Source organism: Octopus sinensis, linkage group LG16, assembly GCF_006345805.1.
Source record: "Octopus sinensis linkage group LG16, ASM634580v1, whole genome shotgun sequence".
NCBI lineage: Eukaryota > Metazoa > Mollusca > Cephalopoda > Octopoda > Octopodidae > Octopus > Octopus sinensis.
This window is the reverse complement of record NC_043012.1, coordinates 36,495,139-36,517,504: the sequence shown is the minus strand read 5'-3', so window position 1 is coordinate 36,517,504 and position 22,366 is coordinate 36,495,139. Positions and strand designations below refer to the sequence as shown.

Below are 22,366 nucleotides of genomic sequence, written 5' to 3'. Positions count from 1 at the left end.
ACCAGAATTTTGTACGGTGTTATTCATATAAATCCAAGGGGTGATTATAATCAAAGTAAGCAACAAGAATATCTTTGGTAATTTGGTACGATTGTTTCACGCTACATCATTTTATTAAACATTGTAAGTATTACATCAGTTTTAAAATGTTGAGCAATTTAAAACTGATGTAATACTTACAATGTTTAATAAAATGATGTAGCGTGAAACGAGCGTACCAAATTACCGAAGATATTCTTGTTGCTTACTTGACTATATATATATATATATATATATATATATATATATAAAACAAAAAAACAGTTTCGTTATTAGGAGAGTGGGTGGGGAAGAGGGAGGTGGCAGCCAACCAAAGAATGTGAAAGAGATCTTCAGAAATGAAGAGAATTTCAACTGAATGATTTACCTCTGATATCACTTGCATCAGATTTCACCGTCACCGGCAGCGAGTGACGTGGGGGGTGGGGAAGAGGTGGTGGTAGCGCGGATGCGTCCTTTTTCAAGCCCAAAGGAGAAGAAAGATATAATCCCATATTAAGAATCCTGACAAACCAGAATATTATGAATGCATATGTGTATGTATGTATGTTGTGTGTGTGTGTGACCAAAACTAATGAAAGAAAAACCATTTTTCAGTTTTGAAATAAAAAATATATTTTCTGGACGTTTAAAAAAAGAAGAAAGCAAAATAACGACAGTCACATCGTATCTGCTACGCATATCAATTATAAATCTTTGTATTAATTAACTAATTAAAGGAAAGAGAAGGATTTTCTAATTGGTTCTAAATTTTTGAAACTGTAAGATGGCTTCAATGGTACAGTTTTTAGCTTAGTTAAGTCTCTCCACTCTCTCTCTCTCTTTCTTTCTGGGCCATATTTGACAGAAGTGAAACCACTGCTGCATTTTGCGTGTGGCCAAGTCTCTATTTGACTGTCGCTCAGTCGGTTACAAGGCCGAGGGTGCCAGCGGATCCGATCAATGGAACAGCCTGCCTGTGGAATTGACGTGCAAGTGGCTGAGTACTCCACAGACATGCATGTCCCTAACATAATTCCCAGGGAGATTCAGCGTGACACAGAATGTGACAAGACTGGTTCTTTTTAAATTACTGGAACAACTCAATTTTGCCAGGTGAATGGACTGGAGCAAGGTGAAAGAGTGTCTTGCTTAAGGATACATGGTGCTGGGATTTGAACTCACCATCTTATGATTGTGTGCCTAATACCCTAACAACTGAGCCATGCACCATCATATTTATATTATATGTGGTGGCAATAGTTGTTACTCTGGAACTATATTACATCACAGTAACAGAGGGCAGAGGTCACTGGAGTACAGTGTAACACAGCCACTGGTCACACTAAGGTAGCAGACACCTCTATTCTGTGATATTCTAGCTGTGGAACTGTATTACAGTAGAGTACGACCATGGCATGAAGTCTGAAACCATACAATATAAAACGCAACAGCCAGTCACACTAAATGCATGCGACATGGCTGCCAGACATTGTTATTCTGTGGTAAATGAAGTGAAAGATGATGAAGAGACATTCATCACATCCAGCTGGCAGTCACCAAAAAATGTGACAAGTTGGAACTCACGAATATATGTGACACAACAATGTCACAATATAATGTGACACAGGCAGCAATCATTATATGTGACACAGCTGCTAGTCACAATGTAGTGTGACACATGAAGCTGTTGCACTATAGTATGATATGTAGCTGTCGCAGTAGAGTGTGACAAAGCTGCCAGTCACAGTATGATGTAGTAGCTACTAGTAACAATATTGTAACATGTAGCTGGGCCAGTATGGTGTGACACTGCTGCTAGTCAGAGAAAAAACAGGGAAACAGAGGCCAGCTGACACATGTCACTGGATATTTCAATGTCACCAAGTCCAGTGTAACACTTGAAACAAATACAGTGACAGAAAAAGGTCATTCGATAACTTGACTGTCAGACCAGGTCAATAGTCTGACCTGCCACTGTAACATTGGACTTTGGTAGTGACCACTGCAATTGTAATTATTGTTGGTCAAGCTTAATGACCACTGCAGCTGTTTTGTGGTTCAAACGATGAGCTTTTACGGTCCATCGAGATGTTTATTCCAGAAACATTCCCTGACAAAAGTGAACTGGGACAAAGCAGCAGAGTGTGACACAGGCACCTGTCACAGCGCATTGTGACACAGGCACATGTCACAGCGCATTGTGACACTACCATCATTAGTGATGGTTTAGTGTGATACAAGAACCGGTTACAATACTTGGGTGGATATGTCTACCAGTCATAATACTGAATGGAACAGCTACATCAGAGAGAGAGAGAGAGAGGGGTGGGGAATCTATGATATATGGCAACAATGCAATATCAATATTACTACTTCTACTACAACTACTACTACTACTATTATTATTATTATTATTTTTATTAAGGATGGTGGGATTGCCAGTTGGTAGAGCAACAAGATAAATCATTCACTGCATCTATTTTGGTGCCAAATGTTTTTTGGGGATTGATCGGACTGTCGACCTGTATATTAATAGTTTTATCTTCAAGCCACAAGAAATTATTATTATTATTGTTATTATTATTATTATTAAAATGATGAGTGTTAATGATTAAGTCAGTGAGGATGAATATGTCGCTATTCCATTGGACCTGTCCAACAGAGAAGATTGTGTGACGTTCATCATCGTCGTCGCCCGGGCACTGGGGGAGGTACAGAGCATTTGTGGTAACATTTTTGACAAAGGATCCAAACACAGAATTTAGTGAGATGTTGGAAGTCAAAGAGAATAATATTGGTTAGTCTAAGTGCTATGGTTGTGGTGGTTCTCAGGAAGAATGGTTTGGACAGAGAGAATTCCATGCAAAACCAACTTCCATGACGTCCAGATGATGAACCCTAGGGAAAGACAAAAGAAAACAAAAAAACAAAAAACAAAGAGATAACATTACACTTTAAAACTATTGTCTGCACCCAATGACATCTTTCATGGGGGCAAGGGATAAGGGATTACATTGAAAACCCAGTATTTCTATATTATTGAACCCCAAAAAGGATGAAATGCTCAGTCAACCTTGTTGGAATCTGAACCCAGAACAGAGGAGTTGGAAGAAATGTTGCACACCATTTCTTCTGACTGGTAAAGGATTCTGCTAAACCATCATCCTAATAATAATAATCCTTTCTGCTGGAAGCACAAGGCCTCAATTTTTTTTTTGGGGGGGGGGTTAGTCAATTACATCGACCCCAGTGTGTAACTGGTACTTAATTTATCGACTCCGAAAGGATGAAAGGTAAAGTCAACCTCGGTGGAATTTGAACTCAGAACGTTAAGACAAGCGAAATACCGCTAAGCATTTCGTCTTTTAAAGAACACCTCACAACAGTTGTCATTGCTGTTCTTTATAAAAACGACCCTAACTAAATGTAAGTTTGAAAGGGATTCTGTTTTGTATTTTTCCTTCATCAGCTAAAAGTTGATATATCAAAGTGGAACAAAATGAAATTAAAAGGAGATCTTCTAAGCCAAGAATACTACCAGCAGATTGATTACAGATGCTAGATGAGAGAGCTAGGACATATTTCTATAGACAGTAGGACATCAGCTGCTGTTGTTAGCAGCATTTAGCAGAGAGTTTTTATTTAATAGACAATATTTTAAAATAAATAAATAAATAAAACTAGTCACTCTCTACTGTTGGGCAACACTACACAAATCGTTAACACATCATCTGACCGCACCATTTCCCATAATATGTGGACACAAGACTCCACACCCCTGACTCTCTTCAGAACTATGTGAACACATTACTCCGCTTCCTCCGCTACAGAGAGTGAACACATCATTGCACCCCACCCTGCTCTCCACAGATAGTGAACACACCCTACACTCCAAAGAGAGTGGACAATACATCACTCTATGAACATTCATCCCCTCCCACCTCTGCTGCTGTCCACAGTTAAGTGAACGTCAACGTTTCTGTCGCTCTTCACAGACAGTGAACGCATCACCCGATGAACACACGACCACCACCCCTGCTGCTTGCCGCAGATAGTGAACGCACCATCACCCACTTCTCTCCACAGATAGTGAACAGCCCATTTCTGTGTAAAATGTTCAGCGACATCAAGTTTCAAAGTGTGGCAGTTGTCCGAGATCAAGTCTAGAGTAAAGTGTATCCCTGAGGTGGGGAAAAGAGAGAGAGAGAGAGAGAGAAACAAAGAGCAAGAGAGGGGAGAGACAGAGAGTGTGTGTGTGTGTGTGTATGCGTGAGGGAGAAAGCGAATGAGCAGGCGAGAGAGAGAGAGAGAAAGAGAGACACATCCAAAAGTTGGTGGTTGGCACAGTTGTTATCATGGTTAGTACAATGGACATGCTCTGCCTTTGCTCCCAACAGTTGCTGTTTGTTTTATCCGTGGCCACAAAAACTTTTCTTACTAAAGTACAGTTGACTAAGTCAATCTTTGGTTACTAACCAAAATAAAAGTAAGAGGAATCACAGTATCTAGCAGCGCTGTCAGCAAATTTTCAAAAGAGCATACTCTGACGTCTTCGGTTCCCTGGAATACAAACGAAAAATCTCATGAGACAAAAGGCAGGGAATATACGTATCTGAGTGTGTGTGTGTGTGTGTGTGTGTGTGTAATGACAAGTTAACCCATTTTTTTTTTTTTAATTGCCCACAAGAGGCTAAACATAGAAGGGACAAACAAGGACAGACAAAGGGATTAAGTCAATTACATCGACCCCAGTGCATAACTGGTACTTAATTTATCGATCCCGAAAGGATGAAAGGCAAAGTCGACCTTGGTGGAATTTGAACTCAGAACGTAACGGCAGACGAAATACCGCTAAGCATTTCGCCCGGTGCGCTGACGTTTCTGCCAGCTAGCATTCAGATTATTTAGTCAAATGCAATGTTTATTTATTAACATTATTTTGAATTAATCATGGATTATCTTGTAGCTTTGAGATTTTGATGAGTTAACTGTTAATATTTAAGAATGATAATGTAGGGTTGGTACAAGAGGCCAGATCTGGCTGGCTTGAACATGAAACAATATTTGGGGGTGGATACGCTAAAGGGTTAAACATTTTAGTCATAACAAGTATAAAATTGTAGTAAAGATTGTTTGCCAACATAACATGGCAGTCCTGGTTTAGGACGAATGTTGCTGTAATTTAGCTGCAGGAGACATCGTCTCCAGCGGGCTATACAACACGATCTGTGTCCTTATGACACCCCCACTCAGCTCAAAACAATATCTGTGCATCGTGATTTCTGGGTTATTTCCCTTCATCAGCAGAGAATAATTGTTCGGCTAGAGGTGGCGCTGCCAAATTCCTGTTCAAAATATATAGTTTTCAAAGTGACAACTAGTCACTGAATTTGTGAGATTTAAAAAAAAATATTAATTTTCTAAGTGTAAAATTAATAAAAAAATATATAAAAAAGAGTGTGGGTTCAATCTCAATGCATGGCACCTTGCAGATGGGTCTTAGATTACAGTCTTGACTAATGTCTCATGAGGCAAACTGGTAGACAGACACTGATACAGAAGCCTATCGTCTAAGTTTATATGTGTGTGTGTTCTCACAGCTTGGTTGAGTGAGAAGCAGTGATGCGGATGTCATTTCTACAAGCAACAAATCATCCGTTGTCTTTGTGCATCTGAAGGTGTGTAGAATAAGAATATTGAAGAAAGGTAAGGGTTAGTGACAGGAATGGCATCCAGCTGTAAAACCTTGTTTCAATAATTCATTTACCTCACTCCATGTTAGCATGGAAACAGACATAAAAATGAAAGCAACATGTGTGTGTGAGTGTCTACATGTCTTTACAATGACATCACACAATTATTGTATATTGCAGCATAGAAGTCTACGGAGTAAGTGGTGTAAACGTTAAAACATTGTTACTATTTTGACAAATTCTGCTGCATTTCACATGGAATTTTTAGTTCTGCAACATTGTCTTGGTGTAGAAGCCAACCCATGTCTTTTGGCTGAAAATATTTGTTTGAAAAATCCAGCCACAGAATACGGTAATGGTTCCTATTCCTCATGGCAGTTTGGTGGTTTGTGTGAAGTTGTGGAATCAAGTAGTTTTACTTAAAAACAAGAGGTAGAGTCAGGAAGAGGCATCTGGTTATAGAATCCTGCCTCAGTATTTGTCCAAACAATGCCAACATGGAATTAAGGAATGGTAAAAACAATGATATTTGAGGCATTTGACAATTGCTTCCTAATTATCTAAATTAAATGTGGAAGAAAGGAGAAACAATTCTATTTTTGTAATTTTGGGATTAAAATCTTTGAAATATTAAAGCCAGAATCTAATTCAATTCTGGAATATAATACATTTGAGGGGAAGCATTCCAAAATTAGGTGCACCTGTAAAAGACTGAGTTTGATTTACTAACGAACACAAGTCTGTCATAATTAGAAATATTACTATGACTTTTTTTTTTTTAAAGTATTTACCTGAAGTTGCCACTGAGGAAGAACGGATACCAGGGTCTCTATGTAGAACTATACCCGGAACTGCGAATATTGAGGTAGCTGGAAGTAAACAGAAGATAGAGATTCGTTAATTAGGGGCTGAAAGTAAATCACTTTGATTAAACACATTAAAGTTTCTGGTCAACAGAGAAATATTGTAGATCAAAACTCTTGTACAACACATAAATGGACATCATCACCATTGTTTGAATGTCCCCTTTTTCATGCTTGCATGGGTCAAGTGGAATTTGTCAAGGCAGATTTTCTACAGTTGGACACCTGTCCTGTTATCAACTTTCACCTGTTTTCCCAACATGGTAATATTTCCCAATGGCTGGACATGTGTTTCATGGAAGATGGAAAACGATGGACTTGTATGAGTGTCCAACCCATGCCAGCATGCAACAACGAATGTTAAATGATGAGAATGTCCGTTATTCTCCTCTAAATGACCATCAGTGGTGGGAGAAAATCAAAAAAAAAAGTAGTGATTTTTTTCTTTCTTTTTTTAACAAAATCTGTCATTTTTGTTGTAAAGTGATCCCTACAGACAATATCTCTGCTGGCAGAAATGTAAGTGGCATTTTGTTAGTTGACCACCAAGGTCAACTTTACCTTTCATAGTTGATAAAATAAAGTATCAGTCGTACACCGGGGTCGATGTAATGACTTAATCCTTCCCTCAAAATTACTGGCCTTGTACCAAGATTTTTAAACCAATATCTCTGGTCATTGATGCCACCAGAAATGTGGTGAACCAACAAGGGGATCGTTAGAAACCCGTAGAAACTAACGGGGCTGATGGTCATCAAATCATGATAGAAAGGAAAATAGAAACACTAACTTACTGTCAGGGATCTTGTGAACACTTGGACCGAGACACCTGAAAAATGGGTGCTTCAGTGCTTCAGCTGCACTCATTCTTTTCCTAGCTTCATACTGGAATGGTAGAGATATATGAAGAAAATGGTAAGTACAGGTACGTAGTAAATGGTAAGTAATTACAGGCATAGTAAATGGTAAATAAAGACATGTACTAAATGGGAAATAGTTACTAAATGGTAAATACAGATACAGTAAATGGTAAACAAAGACAGATAGTAAATGATAAAGGCACTAAATAGTCTGGTCAATAGAAACATATCACAGTATCATGGTATTGGATGATGTTACACATCACTGATCACAATGCTCTTTGTATTGTTTTAGCCTTCGAATGATGCCACTCTGCTGGCTAGGCAAGCAGGCCAACATTGCCCTTGATTGGAAGGCTGATCCATCACAGGGTGACCCCTTTACAGCGGAGAGGAGTGGAGCAACGAGAAATGAAAATGTTTGCTTAAGAACACAACACACTGCACAGCACGGGAACTGAACCCATGATCACTGGCCTAGGTAGAGTGTGTGCTGGTCGGGGGGCAGCCCTTCTGTTTGCCACCTGCAGACCCCACTAAAAACACATTGCCTACAACAGGATTAAAAGTGACCCCGCTGGTGATTGTGAGTGCAACAGCCCAACCGCTGGGCCATGCGTCTACTGAATGGTAAAGAAAGAAAAAAATAAAGGATAGGCGCAGACGTATAACAACAGAGAAATAAAGACACATAGTAAATGGGGTGGGGAGAGGTAATCCCACTGATTAATACACAAACATGAAATAAATGGTAAATAAATATAGCCATGTACTGAATAGTAAATAAGTACACTTAATAGTAAACAAATAAAGACCTGTTTGTTCAATGTTTTTTCTCGCTCTTGCTTGGGTTTGGATGAGGAGTTATTTGAGCAGGATTTGTTTGGTTGGATGCTCATTGTGTCACCAAGGAAGGGATTTCTTTACTTCATAGGTCCTCGAAAGTGTAGAGGAACCAGTCATAATGTCAACGAGGAATGAATGGCACTATCACCTCCACTTCACTCATGTAGCGACAAACATGGAATATAAACATGCACACACACACATGTGGAAATTGACTTTAGCACCAATTCAGAATCAGTCTTGTTACTGAGAGATCTACAAGATGCAACCACATCAGGAAGAAGGATACCGTAACATCTGGGTAAACCAGAAGAGAGGCAGAAGAAGCTACAAAAGTCCAGATCTTCCTGTACATTCTGATCATATCTGTCCAATATACAACCAAATATTTCCTGCCTGGACTGGATTCGTCAGCTACTTTATCAAATCCATAAACTGTCAGGGTCACCTGATTGGGAAAGGGTGTTACTTAGAGGAATATATTTTTTCTTAATGGTGACAGAAGCAGTATCAACATCGAAAGGTAATCTTGATCTCCAACTAAACAGAGAAGATTTCACACAAGGACTCGTGGTGTTTAGCAACACTCGAAATTATATTGTTGACAGACGAGAATCGTCTGCTACGGCCGCCGGTATAGTCAGATCACATGATTTCACCCTGCTATGAGTTCCTCAGTGATAGATATCCAGCAGTGCAATTACAGCCGAATCTCCCGTCAACTATATATATAGAATCTCAGTGTCTCTTCAGGCACTGGTGTCACAAATAGCCAGTGGACTTATTAAAAAAAAAGGGATTAATAGCAACAGAAGTAGTATTAACACCAAAAGATAATCTTTATACCCAACTTAACATGGAGATTATGTTAAAGCACATAATACTGCATTATTTACCGTGAGAGGATTCCTCAGAAGGACTCCTTAAAAGCACTGGAAATTCTATCATTGACAGACAAGAACTGTCTGCTACAGCCACTGGAACTGCCAGATCGCATAGTTTCACCTCAGTGACAGATATCCAGCTGCAACATAACAGCCAAATCTCCCCTTGACAATATTCTGCCATTGGTGTCGCAACCTCATGTGAGTTTGGAGACCAAGGTCACCTTTTATATTTTTTCTTGTAAAGACTCAGTGCAAAGTAGGGCAGCATCTGAGACGGGTGAAGAAGATTGGAAGTGATCTGCCAATCAAACAGTGTGAATGTTTGCATTAAGAGAAGGCTCAACTAAAGGCACCCAACATACTAAATCAGGCTACAGAGCAAGTCCATCACACAATACAGGTAAGCATATAGGGATCACACAATACAGGTAAGAATAAAGGGATCACACAATATAGCTAAGAACATAGGGATCGCCCAATATTTATATAAGTATAGAGTTGCATGTTTGTAAACAGAGGTGAGAATAGAAGAGACAGAGAGACAGACACCCAAGGGTACTTACCACTAGAAATTTCTCCAGCAGGTCTAAGCCATCTCCATCTAACCTGGAAACAAAGACAGAAAAAAAATTAAGGTTCTAAATTCTAAGGGGACAGTTTCAAGTCAAATCGTCTGAGGCATAACACTTGGATCTTGAGCAAGACATTTATCTACCCGTTTTCTAATTCAAATGAGGCAAGTAATGAAATTGGTACCATGAAGATTATGAGAATAATTAGTGCTGGAAGGATAATGTTGTGGTGGTGTATTTGTTTATTAATTGTTGTTGTTAACAGCATCTGATCAGCCCCAATCTGACAGACCCATTATCAAATATCTCCTTTCCTTTTAGATGATAGAGTGTGATTTGAGGGAGATGTAGCTGTTGTTTCTTGCAAGCCAAATGATTATACAGAAGGTTCCTCATTAGCCAGTCGTTTATTTTTCAAACGAGGAAAAGAGGTAAAGCTACACAACTTTATCAGACTGATCTAAACGAGGGGCAGGAAGAACGAAGGGAAGGCAATTAATATTCAGTGTTGCATTGTTGGCCAAAGGTCAAACACGCACAAATACACAGCAAGTGTCTAAGGAGTCCTCCAGAGACACAATGACCCCAATAAACTATTGTCCTAGAAACTCTAAGAACAGAATCACTTCTTCCATCATAACTGTTCACGGCTGAAGTACAACAAAAGCAATACGTTCTAGTATATCTATTTCTTTACTGCCCACAAGGGGCTAAACACAGAGAGGACAAACAAGGACAGACAAATGGATTAAGTCGATTATATCAACCCCAGTGCGTAACTGGTACTTAATTTATCGACCCCGAAAGGATGAAAGGCAAAGTCGACATCGGTGGAATTTGAACGTAGTGGCAGACGAAATACTGCTTAGCATTTCACCTGGCGTGCCAACGTCTCTGCCAGCTCGCTGCCTTAACTTGTTGGCTAAAAGGTTTAGTTTATACATTTATGCAGTATGTATACATCATCATCATCATCGTTTAACGTCCGTTTTTCCATGCTAGCATGGGTTGGACGGTTCAACTGGGGTCTGGCAAGCCCGAAGGCTGCACCAGGCCAGTCAGATCTGGCAGTGTTTCTACAGCTGGATGCCCTTCCTAACGCCAACCACTCCGAGAGTGTAGTGGGGGATTTTATGTGCCACCGACACAGGTGCCAGATGATCTGGCAGACGGTCACGCTCGAATGGTGTTTTTTATGTGCCACCGACACAGGTGCCAGATGAGGCTTACTCAGGGACACAATTAGTCCTTCCACAATCAAGTGTTCACAGCTGAAGTATCTAAACCCAGTAAAACAAAGTGATTTATTTATGTCCTTCCTTTGTTAACATGGCCGTGTTCTCTTCACTGAGGATCTGGATGGGTTGACGACTCTTGTTGGTCAACCACATGGCCACAACAGAGATGAGGACTGACTGGGATACTGTTATGTGGCATGTTCCCAATATATATATATATATAATATATATATATCTATTGGCCTGCTCGCTTAGCCAGCAGGGTGGCATCATTTGAAAGCTAAAACAATGCAAAGCGCATTGTGACTAGAGATGTGTAGCAACATCTGATAGCCTGGTCAGTCACAGTGATATATATATATATATATATATAAATGCACACATATACATATCTGCACATACAGACATATACAAACACATATAAATATTTATAGTGTTTGTGTGTACCATCCCACAATTATAAACCCAGTAAAGCAAAGGCAACACATTCTAGCACATTCTCCTTACCTTGTTAGCCAAAGGCCCAGCAAGTATTTGTATGGCGGGAGTGTGTTGCCCCCAGGGAAACAAAAAGCAATGGGTTGCAGAAAGCAGCTCTTACCTTGGAGCAATATTTAGTAAAGACTCGGCTTCGTAAAATGGAAAATTGTAAGAGTGAAAGTCTTGATGGGCAGTTATACCGGGAAATGTGGTTTCTGTAGGAGTGCCTAGGATTTTAAAGATTTGATGAAGTTCATCCTCAACTGCGGACCCTGGGAACAGCGGACGTCCACATGCCATTTCGTAGAATATACAGCCAACACCCCTGTAATAACAGAAAGTCAGATGTCAGAGAGAGAGAGAGAGAGAGAGAGAGAGAGAGAGAGAAGAGAGAGAGAGAGGGAAAGAGAGAGAGAGAACATGTGGAGTGTTAAACAGTCTTACTGTCTCATATTCATACCATCGGTCAAGGATGTCTCGAACCAATACCATTGGTCAATCTTGTGTTTTACATTCATACCATTGATCAACATCACGCTTGCGATCCATGCCACTGGTCATCCTGTCTCATCCATACTACTGGTCATTCTGCCTCACTCATACCACTGGTCATTCTACGTCTCAGCCTTGCCACTGTTCAGTGATGACCAGACTGAGCTTCTATGTCAGACTAACACAACAAACAAATTAATCAATCAAAATTTGTTCCTCCTCATTATAATAATTAAATATGTCAATAATTTGATTGTTATTTTTTGTGCAGATGGCATCTCTGGGTAGCCCTCCTCCCAGTCACTGATATTAGTCGACACTTTGATGTGTACATGATTGTACATCAATACAGTAATTCTATTACCACTAAGCTGGCAAGTAAAGAGAAAGCTATGATTCACTGAAGAGATCTCATAAGGCCAGAACATGTTCAGAGCTGTCATCTATAATTGCCAAGATCAGATTAAATAATAGTCATTAAGGTAATTCTCTCTTTTCACTGCACAAATATAAAATTAATTAGACCCCCAACCCCCTCGTCCCACTACATTTAGTAAGCTGTATCACTCAAAGTGATTAACAAGTCATTAATTGTGACTGTGTTTAAACTGTAACAACTGATTGAAGTGATGGCTGACACTTGGGTAAATCTTCACTTCAAGCAGTATTGCATACCTTCAGCCCCGTTCAAAAGTGCACGGGCCATGACCATCCCATCTCGGACAAAATATATCTGACTACATTGATGTATCATTTCTTTCATTCTTTTTTTTTTTTTCCAGTAAGTAAAATGTGGCTTGAGGGAGTCTTAGCTGCTATTTCTAACAGGCAGGAGTGGCTGTGTGGTAAGTAGCTTGCTAACCAGCCACATGGTTCCGGGTTCAATCCCACTGCGTGGCATCTTGGGCAAGTGTCTTCTGCTATAGCCCCGGGCCGACCAATGCCTTGTGAGTGGATTTGGTAGACGGAAACTGAAAGAAGCCTGTCGTATGTATATATATATATATATATATATGTATGTGTGTCTGTGTTTGTCCCCCTAGCATTGCTTGACAAGCGATGCTGGTGTGTTTATGTCCCCGTCACTTAGCGGTTCGGCAAAAGAGACCGATAGAATAAGTACTGGGCTTACAAAGAATAAGTCCCAGGGTCGAGTTGCTCGACTAAAGGTGGTGCTCCAGCATGGCCGCAGTCAAATGACTGAAACAAGTAAAAGAGTAAAGAGTATATAGATGCATCCTCATTTGACTTGTAGTCAATGGGTCGAGTTCTCAGATACTCTGTTTGCAGCAGTCTACCAAGGAATAGACAATTCAGACGTTTAACAGGAACAAAGGTTACCTAGTAGAATATAATAACTTGCTCCGCCCTATGACTCCAAGTGAGATTACAACAGTTAGCCCTGAACTGGACACTGGTCAGTCGCTGGGTCAACTCCTCAGCCATTGTTGGAGATTTGCAACAGAACTCTCTTGAGAGAACCTGACTGGAAACAAATTGGACTATGTTAAGCAGGAGAGAGAGATTTAAAAAAAAAAAACCCCAAGTTGTTTCTTGCAATAAATACATCTAAGGCAAGCATTTTCCATGGACCCTTAAAATACTACTTTTGATCCCCAACTTACTGTTTTACATGTGTGGACTCCGGTTGAGAACCACTATGTTAGACCATTAAAATAGCTGTTAAAAACTCTGAGCACCTTTTCAAACTCCACCTGTCTAACACCCGTGGACATGTTTACAAAGTCAGAAAACAGCACAGCTCCCATGACTTTCGGAAATATTTTTTCACGCTAAGAGTTACTGAAGCATGGAACAAACTGCCGGCATCAGTTGTTAGTTGTCGGAGCACTGCATCCTTCAAAACTTCCATGCTTCCTGAGATTCGCCAACACTACACCTGATTTTCTCCCCTCCATACACACGCAAGCATGTATCTGACTCATACACTGTTCGCTTTCCAGACATTTCTACATTACTGCATATGCTTTATACGCACTTTTGACAAGTTGTGGTGCACCTGAGCACTATATTCAATAATTTCATTATTATTATTATTTTTGTTATTATTATTTAAAAACCGTTAAGAGAATAAAGCAACAGGTCTTTGTACTGACCACATATCAATGGGTGTTGAGTATTCTGTTGATCCAAGCAAAACATCAGGCGGTCGATACCTGGAAAAAAAAATAAGAGGAATTATATTTAAGCATTAAACGATTCCATCTCACAAACCACCAATATTTATTGATTTCCTTTTAAAAAAATCTGCCGCCACACAAGTTTTTAATTAAAGATTGATTAGTAAGAAAGACCTGGCTGGGATAAGTCCAAAATATGTGACGTGTCCATCTTACCTGACACAACCACAAGTTGTAGTCAAGGAATGAGGATCATCATCATCTTTTAATATCAATTATTCCATGCTTGCATGGGAATTGGTTCAGGAGATTTTCTACAACTAGATGCCAACCCTCATGTGTTTCCAAGCAAGCGAATGCTTCCCCTTGGCCAGTCAAGTTTTTTGTGGAAGACTGGAAATGAACATCACATGTATGATGATGATGATGATGCTTGCTGATAAGTATTACATGATGTCTAGACAAGAACACACACACACACACACACACGATGGGCTTCTTCCAGTTTCCATCTACTGAATTCATTCACAAGGTTTGGGTCAGCCTGGAGCTATAATACAAGACCCTTACCCAAAGTACCACGGAGCAGTACTGAACCCAAGATCGCTTGGTTGGAAAGCAAGCTTCATAACCACACAATCATTCTTGCATCTTGATGGGAATGAGGACTAAATACCACAAGGTATTTTGTCCAACATGTCATTAACATTGTACGTGTGTGATTGGTCAGTGAGGTTTGGGCCCATGGTGTCCCAAAATCGTTAAATGGATGACTGTGGTTGATTTGTATTGGTGTCAGGTGATGAGCTATGTGGATGTCAAGGAGTTTATCATCACTGGTGACATCATTCAACCACGGCTTACAACCCATATCCAGCTAAGGTGGATAAGACACACATCGTTGTTAATTATAGGATTTGGGAGATATCATTCCATAGTTATGTTTCTCAAATCTAATACTAGATCTGGAGGTTACTGTTCCTCACAAAAATACTTTGGCACCCACATTGGCCTTTAAACCACAGCCAAGAGTAATTTTTGAGTCTCAGCCATAGTGTCACTGCTTAAAGAAACCTGGGAGACACCAACATCACATGATTAAATCAACCCAAGTACTTGGATGGTTTTTATTTTCAAAGGGGCCATCACCATTATCCTCACTTAATGCCCATGGTCTACACTGGTATGGGTTGGACAGTTTAACAGGACCCACTGGGCTCAAGGACTGCATTCTGCTCCACTGTCTGCTTTGGAATGGTTTCTATGGCTTGATACCTTTCCTAATGCTGATAAAATAAATCCCAAAGCCAAGTTGGGCTGGGTGAGATTCTAACTCAAAACATAAAGGGGGACAGTGAAGAATATAATAAGGAATTTTGTTCAATCTGCTGTTATTGCTCAGTAAGGCCCCACACAATGTATAATCTATCTTAGTAATTACTTGTTTAATGCCAAGTGAAATTAACTGATTATGTCTATAATGAAAAGGACTATAGCCATCATCTACATTATAATGGTTTCAAATTTTAGTACAAATTTGGGGTGGGGGGATTAAGTCGATTACATCGACCCCAGTGCATAACTGGTACTTACTGACACAACCCCACAAAAGGATGAAAGGCAAAGCTGACCATGGCAAAATTTGAACCCAGAATGCAAAAACGGACAAAATGCTGCTAAATATTTTGCCCTGCATGCTGAGGATTCTGCCAGTTTCCTGCCTTTATCGTCTGTTATATTGGTAGCGTGTGTGTGTGTGTCGTAGTGTAATAGTGTACATTCAGTTTGGTAACGAGGGATGGTTCTAATGGAAGGTGGGGAGCCAGAAAGAGGGGCGTGAAGGGTTTCAACTTACCATAATGTAACTACTTCATTTGAATAAGTTTTAGTAGGTATGGATTTGGCTCGAGCTAGACCTGCAAAATACGCAGAAATAATTGAAATTCAAAATAAAATCTAAACTGAAGGATAACAAAGCAGAAAGAATTTTGTCAGAAATTCAAAATGAAGAAAACGGAGAGAGAAAGGGGGAAATATTTACCAAAATCTGCTAGTTTGAGTTCTCCTCGTTCGTTAATTAATAAGTTTTGGGGTTTTAAATCTCTGTGTAGAACACGACGCCGGTGACAATAGGCTAAACCACGTAACAGTTGAAATAAGAAAAGCTGAAAGCACAACAGAAAAAAATTCAAGGATAATAAAATTTCTGGAAGAATATAGAACAAACAACCTATCATCCCTAAAGAGCTTTTTCTTGCATTATTACCAAGTCCTGCATCAAATATTGCAGTTGTAAATGAACTCAAATTTATTTCATATTGAGATCCTAGAATCTTTTTTCTAAGAGCAAAAAGAAACTCATTGTTTTGGCCATTCCAGTTTAGCATTTTTACGTCTACTTTTCCATGCTTTCATGGGTTAGATGGAAATTGTTGAGACAGATTTTCCTCAAGCCTGACCCTTTTTTTGGCTACCAACCCTCACCCATTTCCATGCAAGGCAATACTTTCCCCTCCCCTGGCCATGTTTCATTGTGAGGTCTGTCATAAAAAAGTGTTGACATAAGACCAGTCTTAAAAGCATGTCAATGTGAGACCAGTCATAAACTGAAGTACTACTTACCGTTACATTAGTCATACTCATTATGTTACCACAGTCATCCATATATTGTTTGAGATCTTTTTCCTGCAATAGAAACAAACATAAACATTAGCAAAGTCAGAATTGTACCCATGTAAGGATATATTGAAGTGGTGGAACCAGTAAGTAAGGTATTTCAAGGGAGGTAACAAAAGAATTATTTCTGAGAAGGAAAGTAAAAGATATTCGGTAGAGCTTTCTCTGGGTTGATTTCTACCATACATATTAAAAAAAAAAAAAATTAAATATCCTTAATTTTTTTCACTATGTTAATATTGTTATGTTACCCTTTTTCTTTTAAATTCTGCATCTTTGTCTAAGGTCTCCAGAAGGATGTTAACTATCTGTGAAATAACCTTATAGCCCTTAGAATAAACAAGGTGTTTTACAGGGGTTTTAGAGCTACAGATACTGTGAGGAAGTTAGATCTACAGGGATCTTTATAAAAGTCTAAGAATTACAGGAACCTTATGAGAATTTCAGCGTAAGATCTCTATAGGTCCCTGTAACTGTAATAGGGACCAAACCATATATGAAGTGGGACCTTATCGAAATCTTATGAAAGAGAGAGAGAGAGATTTAAAAATGAATTAACACAAAACTGGAGGTAAAGCAAAGTTAAGATAAATTACCATGGAGTGATTTACTTACCAAATATTCAAAGACTAGAGTTAGAGATTTGTCGGTGTGAATTATATCATGTAATGTTACAATGTTTGAATGCTTCAATTCTCTCAATAACGATACTGAAAGAGAGAGAGAAAATAAAACATATCAGAGAGCCATCAAGTAATGTCTACAGATTGAGAAACCCACCAAAACAAGCAACAGATTTGTCTGTTAGTCAACAGAAACCCACTGATGGATACAAGAGATTTAACTGATGCCAGCCTCCTCTGGCCCCTGTGCTGGTGGCACGTAAAAAGCACCCACTACACTCAGAGTGGTTGGCGTTAGGAAGGACATCTAGCTGTAGAAACACTGAGGAAAACGGACGTTAAACGATGATGGTGAATTGTAGACAGGAAAACAAACACATACAATGCTTTAAATAAACAACCATTACAAACAAGCAAACATCTACATAACTTTAACCCTTTAGCATTCAAACTGGTCATATCAAGTCTTCATATTCTCCCCTGTTTTATGTTCAAATTGGCCAGATCTGGCCTCTCGCACCTACCCTACAATGCCATTCTAAAAATAAACAACTACATCAATGAAATCTCAAAGCTATGAGATGATACATGGTTAATTTAAAACAATGTGAATAAATAAGGATTACATTTGACAGTAATCTGAATGATAAGGGGTTAACTGACCACCACTACACACACACACAGTCTCAACTGACCCCATAATAAAGGGACATATAACATACCTTCTCTGATGGCCGTACACGGAGCCCCTTCTTCGTGTTCAAGACGAATTTCTTTCAGTGCAACCAAATTATCGGTGAGTCTACTTTTACCTTTGAAGACCGTCGCATAAGTTCCCTGAAGACGAGATATGGAAATGGTTGAGAAAATGGTGCTGGTTTCTACTGAAATTAGGGAACGATTTTTAACTTATGGTCTACATTCTCACTCTTCATTTTAAATGTGTGGGGGAGTAGCTAATTGATGTGGATGCTAGTGTATTATTGGAATATATTTTATTTACTCCCAGAAGAAAGAAAAATTATTAGAACTTTTAATCATTTCAACAGAGAAACGTCCCATTAATAATTGCTGGAGGTGCCACATCCCTGGAGAGGAATGAGGTGATGAAGTGTTGTATTCCTGGAAACATAAGAATGGTTGTGTTGGTTGATCTCATGGAATAATACTTTGGACAAATATCTTTTATTACAGAATTGGATCAACCAAAGTCTTGAGAATGGAATTAATCAATGAAAATTACGCAAAAGTCTGGAGGGATTGCTCCACTTCTTGAAGTAAGAAGTTTACTCTATCACCAATTGGATGCCACCAATATGAGACATGGAATGCTTTCAGTAGAGTCCATTCTGTTTGATAAAATTCAGGATAGATTTCCAGGACAAGAAGAACCACTTCCTTCCCATAGAAACCCAGAAAAATGACAAAGACCCTACCTTTCTTCCTCTGCTATAACTATAAAAAATTTGTCTTAAAAAAAAAATACAGGAAAAAAAAAAAACAAATGAGAAAAGAAAAAAAAATTGAGTTACAAACCTCTCCTAATTTGTCCAACTTTAAATATGATTCCATTTTGCCAAATCCAATTTCAGACTAGAGGAAAAAAAGAAGAAAAAAACATTTTTAAAATGTTATATTCTTGTCTCCCTTCTCTTTCTCAGGATAATGCTAATAATATAGCTTGAACAGGATAAACTATCCATATTTTGCAGAAAAATCTGTCGGCGGTTAGTCATGAGACGCGAACTCACATCCCTGTGATTACACATCAAGTGCTTTACCATTAAGCTAAACTGCCCAGCGACAAATTCTTCTGCAATTTTAGAATGTATAAATCTATACACACATACATACATACATATTCATCTTTATCCAACTTATGGAAAATGGATGCAAATGAACAAAAGAAGGATCACACACACACAATTGGTTGCTATGTGTAGGCAATAGTTAAGAAACTTGGTTCTTAACCACATGGTCTCAGGTTCAGTTCCACTGCATGGCATCTATATATGGCCACTCAACTTGGCAGGAATAGCCCACAAACCACCCTCATATAACATTACTAATGTTAAAAGAACTTTGGATAATATAGTTATATATATATATATATATATAAATTCAAGTTTTGCATGTCTTGTGAGACAATGGACTGGTACCAGGGAAATCTCTCCAAGGTGCAATTCTTTGTAAGGGGATTCAAAGCATCTGACCCCTGCAAACATAAACATACTGCCCCATTCATTGATGTTGTCCAAGAGAGGGACAACAGCTGATACAACTTGGCAATAGTGTTGTTGCAGTCAAAGTTGGGTCCCTTGTGGACCCATGCACCACAAGGCATCCTGTTCAACACTTACAATTCTACCAGTCCATCATCCTGGACAGGTACATTATGAACTCTTAAAATGGACAAACGGAGAAGATGACCCAAGAAGAATTTGAACACAGACCACAGGGGCCCAAAACAAATACCACAACTCAGTCGATTCACAGCTTGAATAAAAGATGAGATGGTCATGGCTGGAGCACCTTTGACTCTAGGTCTGCTGGATCAGGACCAAGCTGGAGCTAAACAACAACAAGAGCATTAATTATGGAACTTACCAGAGATTTTCTCCGTGATCTCCGACTCAACTGGCCTTCAGGACTGATGCCTTGTTGAGCGAGATAGTTTTCTGGAAGACGCATATCAGCAGGTAAAGAGAGACGCTTCAAAGCCTCCTGAGAGAAACAGAAACAATATCATCATCATCATCATCATCATAAAACAACGAATGCTACAACAACAACAAAATTTGAAGTTATTCAAAATTTGGCACAAGGCCAGCAATTTTTTTGGGGGGGAGGAGGGGGTAAGTTGTTTACATCTGGTACTTATTTTATCAACCCTGAAAGGATGAAAGGCAAAGTCAACCTTGGCGGAATTTGAACTCGGAATGTAAAGTCAGAAGAAATGCCTTTAAGCATCTTGCACTAACGATTCAGCCAGCTTGCTGCCTTACCAGCAATAACGACATTAATAGGAGAACCATGGTGGAACAAAGAAAAAACAACAACAAAAACTCTGCTAATTAACAAGGAGATCAATAGGTTTGAGATAAAGACTTAAAAGAACACACACACACACACACACACACACACACACATATGTGCACACACTATACATACATGATTGTCTGGTGAATACACATTGTTAGTTTTGTTGTTTATTTGAACAACGATGCTGCAGAACAAGAAGACAGGGAGGCTGTGCATTTGATGTAACAGCTTCTTGGACATCGCTCAAGAGTTGGAATCACAAGTGGAATGGCTGGGGAATTCAATTTTAAGTAAAGCTACAAGGGCCAAGGGTGTGGAGAGTAAGTTCATGTGTGTGTTCAAGTGTGTTCAATAGCAGCATTGAAGACAGATGTAAAATAACAATGAACCAATAACATCACTGCTTCTTAAGCGTCTGGTCTTTAGGTTCAGTTCCACTGCATGGCACCTTGGTCAAGTGTCTTCTACTATAGTCACAGGTCAACCAAAGCCTTGTAAGTGGATTTGGTAGATGGAAACTGAAAGAAACCCATTGTATATCAATGTATGTGTTTGTGTGTGCACCTTGTGTAGACATCAGACGAGGGTGGTAAACATGCACAGCTGTCATGCGAGTGATGCTGGTCATTTCTAGCTTTCCATGGAAGACGTGTCCGGCCAAAATATAATAAGGACTGCTTATTCAGGGTGGCAAAAGCAAACTTCCAATGGTACCTGTCAGACGATGGGCAAAACTAGTGTGTGTGTGTGTGCATCAATTTAATACAAATACTGAAAGAGCTACAATAGTTCCATGCTTTTATGATACTTTAAATTGCCATGTCAGCAGCTCTTTCAGTAAAGTGTATTAAACTGCTGTTTGTCTCTCACTGGATGGAGTACTTTCTTTGTTGATTCCACCTATTTTGCTGTGACTGAGAAGACCTGGCAAATAAAGTGAGTCCACAGCTGTAACCTACCCCAGTGTCGCATAACCAGCCCACTCAAAAGCACCTTGGATCGTAGGGTGACATGCTGTGCTTGAGGAGACCTATTGAGTCAAATGGAAATTGTAGTTGTGACCCCTGTACCAGTAGCACGTAAAAAGTACCGTCCAAACGTGGCCGATGCCAGTGCCGCTTTGACTGGCTTTTGTGCCGGTGGCACATACAAAGCACCATCCAATCGTGGTCGATGCCAGCTCCACTGACCCCGCTTCAGAAGGCATCTTCATTAAAATAAAATCAATGTCCATGAACCCCCCCCCCTCCACAAAACCCACTCATGTCCACCACTGCTGTCCTCCCCATTCTTCTACATTCTACCTCCCTGTACATAATATGCCCTTCTTAAATCCCTTACCCCCACCTCTAGCTCTAGAGGCAGAGACAGCTCAACAACGGCTCTGTCTCTCCTCTTGCTGCTTTTAACTGGAAGCTGTGTTAGGGAAGATTAGAGATTCCTTTATTAGTTTAGAAAAGTAATAGTGATAAAGTGTAAGGTTAGAGCCAAGTTGAGATATGAGAAGGTGAGAAAAGAAGATAAAAGAGAGAGGGGGGGAGTGAGTTAACACCTGTTGGAGTGATAAAAGGGGGTGTTAAGTAACAAAACAGGTTTAACACCTGGAACATCCAATCAACATTAATATATATATATATATATATAGACACACACCAAAATATATATATGTACACACACACAGATGTACATATACTTCTATATCCAACTTATGGTACAAAAGGATGTTAAATGAACCAAAAAAAGGAACACACACATATTTAGTTGATGGCTGCAGGCAAGTGTGGCTGTTAAGAAGCCGTTAAGAAGACTGGTTCTTAACCCTGTGGTTTCAGGTTCAGCCCCACTGCATGTCACCTCGGACAAGTATCCTTTTACTGTAGTCCCAGGCCAACCAAAGCCTTGGGAGCAGATTTGGTAAACAAAAAACTGAAA

At 39.5% G+C, this 22,366-nt stretch overlaps 1 protein-coding gene across 6 annotated transcripts in view; it reads right to left on the bottom strand.

The window, feature by feature from the left end:
- Positions 1 to 3,279: 3,279 nt before the first annotated feature.
- LOC115220245 (cyclin-dependent kinase 17) overlaps positions 3,280 to 22,366 on the bottom strand; it is an 87,029-nt gene continuing 67,942 nt past the window's right edge. For all 6 annotated transcript variants that reach the window (XM_036510004.1, XM_036510003.1, XM_029790334.2 and 3 more), the window contains 13 exons: positions 20,000 to 20,116; positions 18,929 to 18,985; positions 18,115 to 18,229; positions 17,385 to 17,479; positions 16,716 to 16,778; positions 16,135 to 16,258; positions 15,949 to 16,009; positions 14,070 to 14,129; positions 11,582 to 11,785; positions 9,734 to 9,776; positions 7,372 to 7,462; positions 6,506 to 6,583; positions 3,280 to 4,581 (listed from right to left, as the gene is read on the bottom strand). In XM_036510004.1, coding sequence (XP_036365897.1) covers positions 4,550 to 4,581; positions 6,506 to 6,583; positions 7,372 to 7,462; positions 9,734 to 9,776; positions 11,582 to 11,785; positions 14,070 to 14,129; positions 15,949 to 16,009; positions 16,135 to 16,258; positions 16,716 to 16,778; positions 17,385 to 17,479; positions 18,115 to 18,229; positions 18,929 to 18,985; positions 20,000 to 20,116 — 1,140 coding nt within the window. In that variant the 3' untranslated portion in view covers positions 3,280 to 4,549. The remainder of the gene's footprint in view (positions 4,582 to 6,505; positions 6,584 to 7,371; positions 7,463 to 9,733; positions 9,777 to 11,581; positions 11,786 to 14,069; positions 14,130 to 15,948; positions 16,010 to 16,134; positions 16,259 to 16,715; positions 16,779 to 17,384; positions 17,480 to 18,114; positions 18,230 to 18,928; positions 18,986 to 19,999; positions 20,117 to 22,366) is intronic.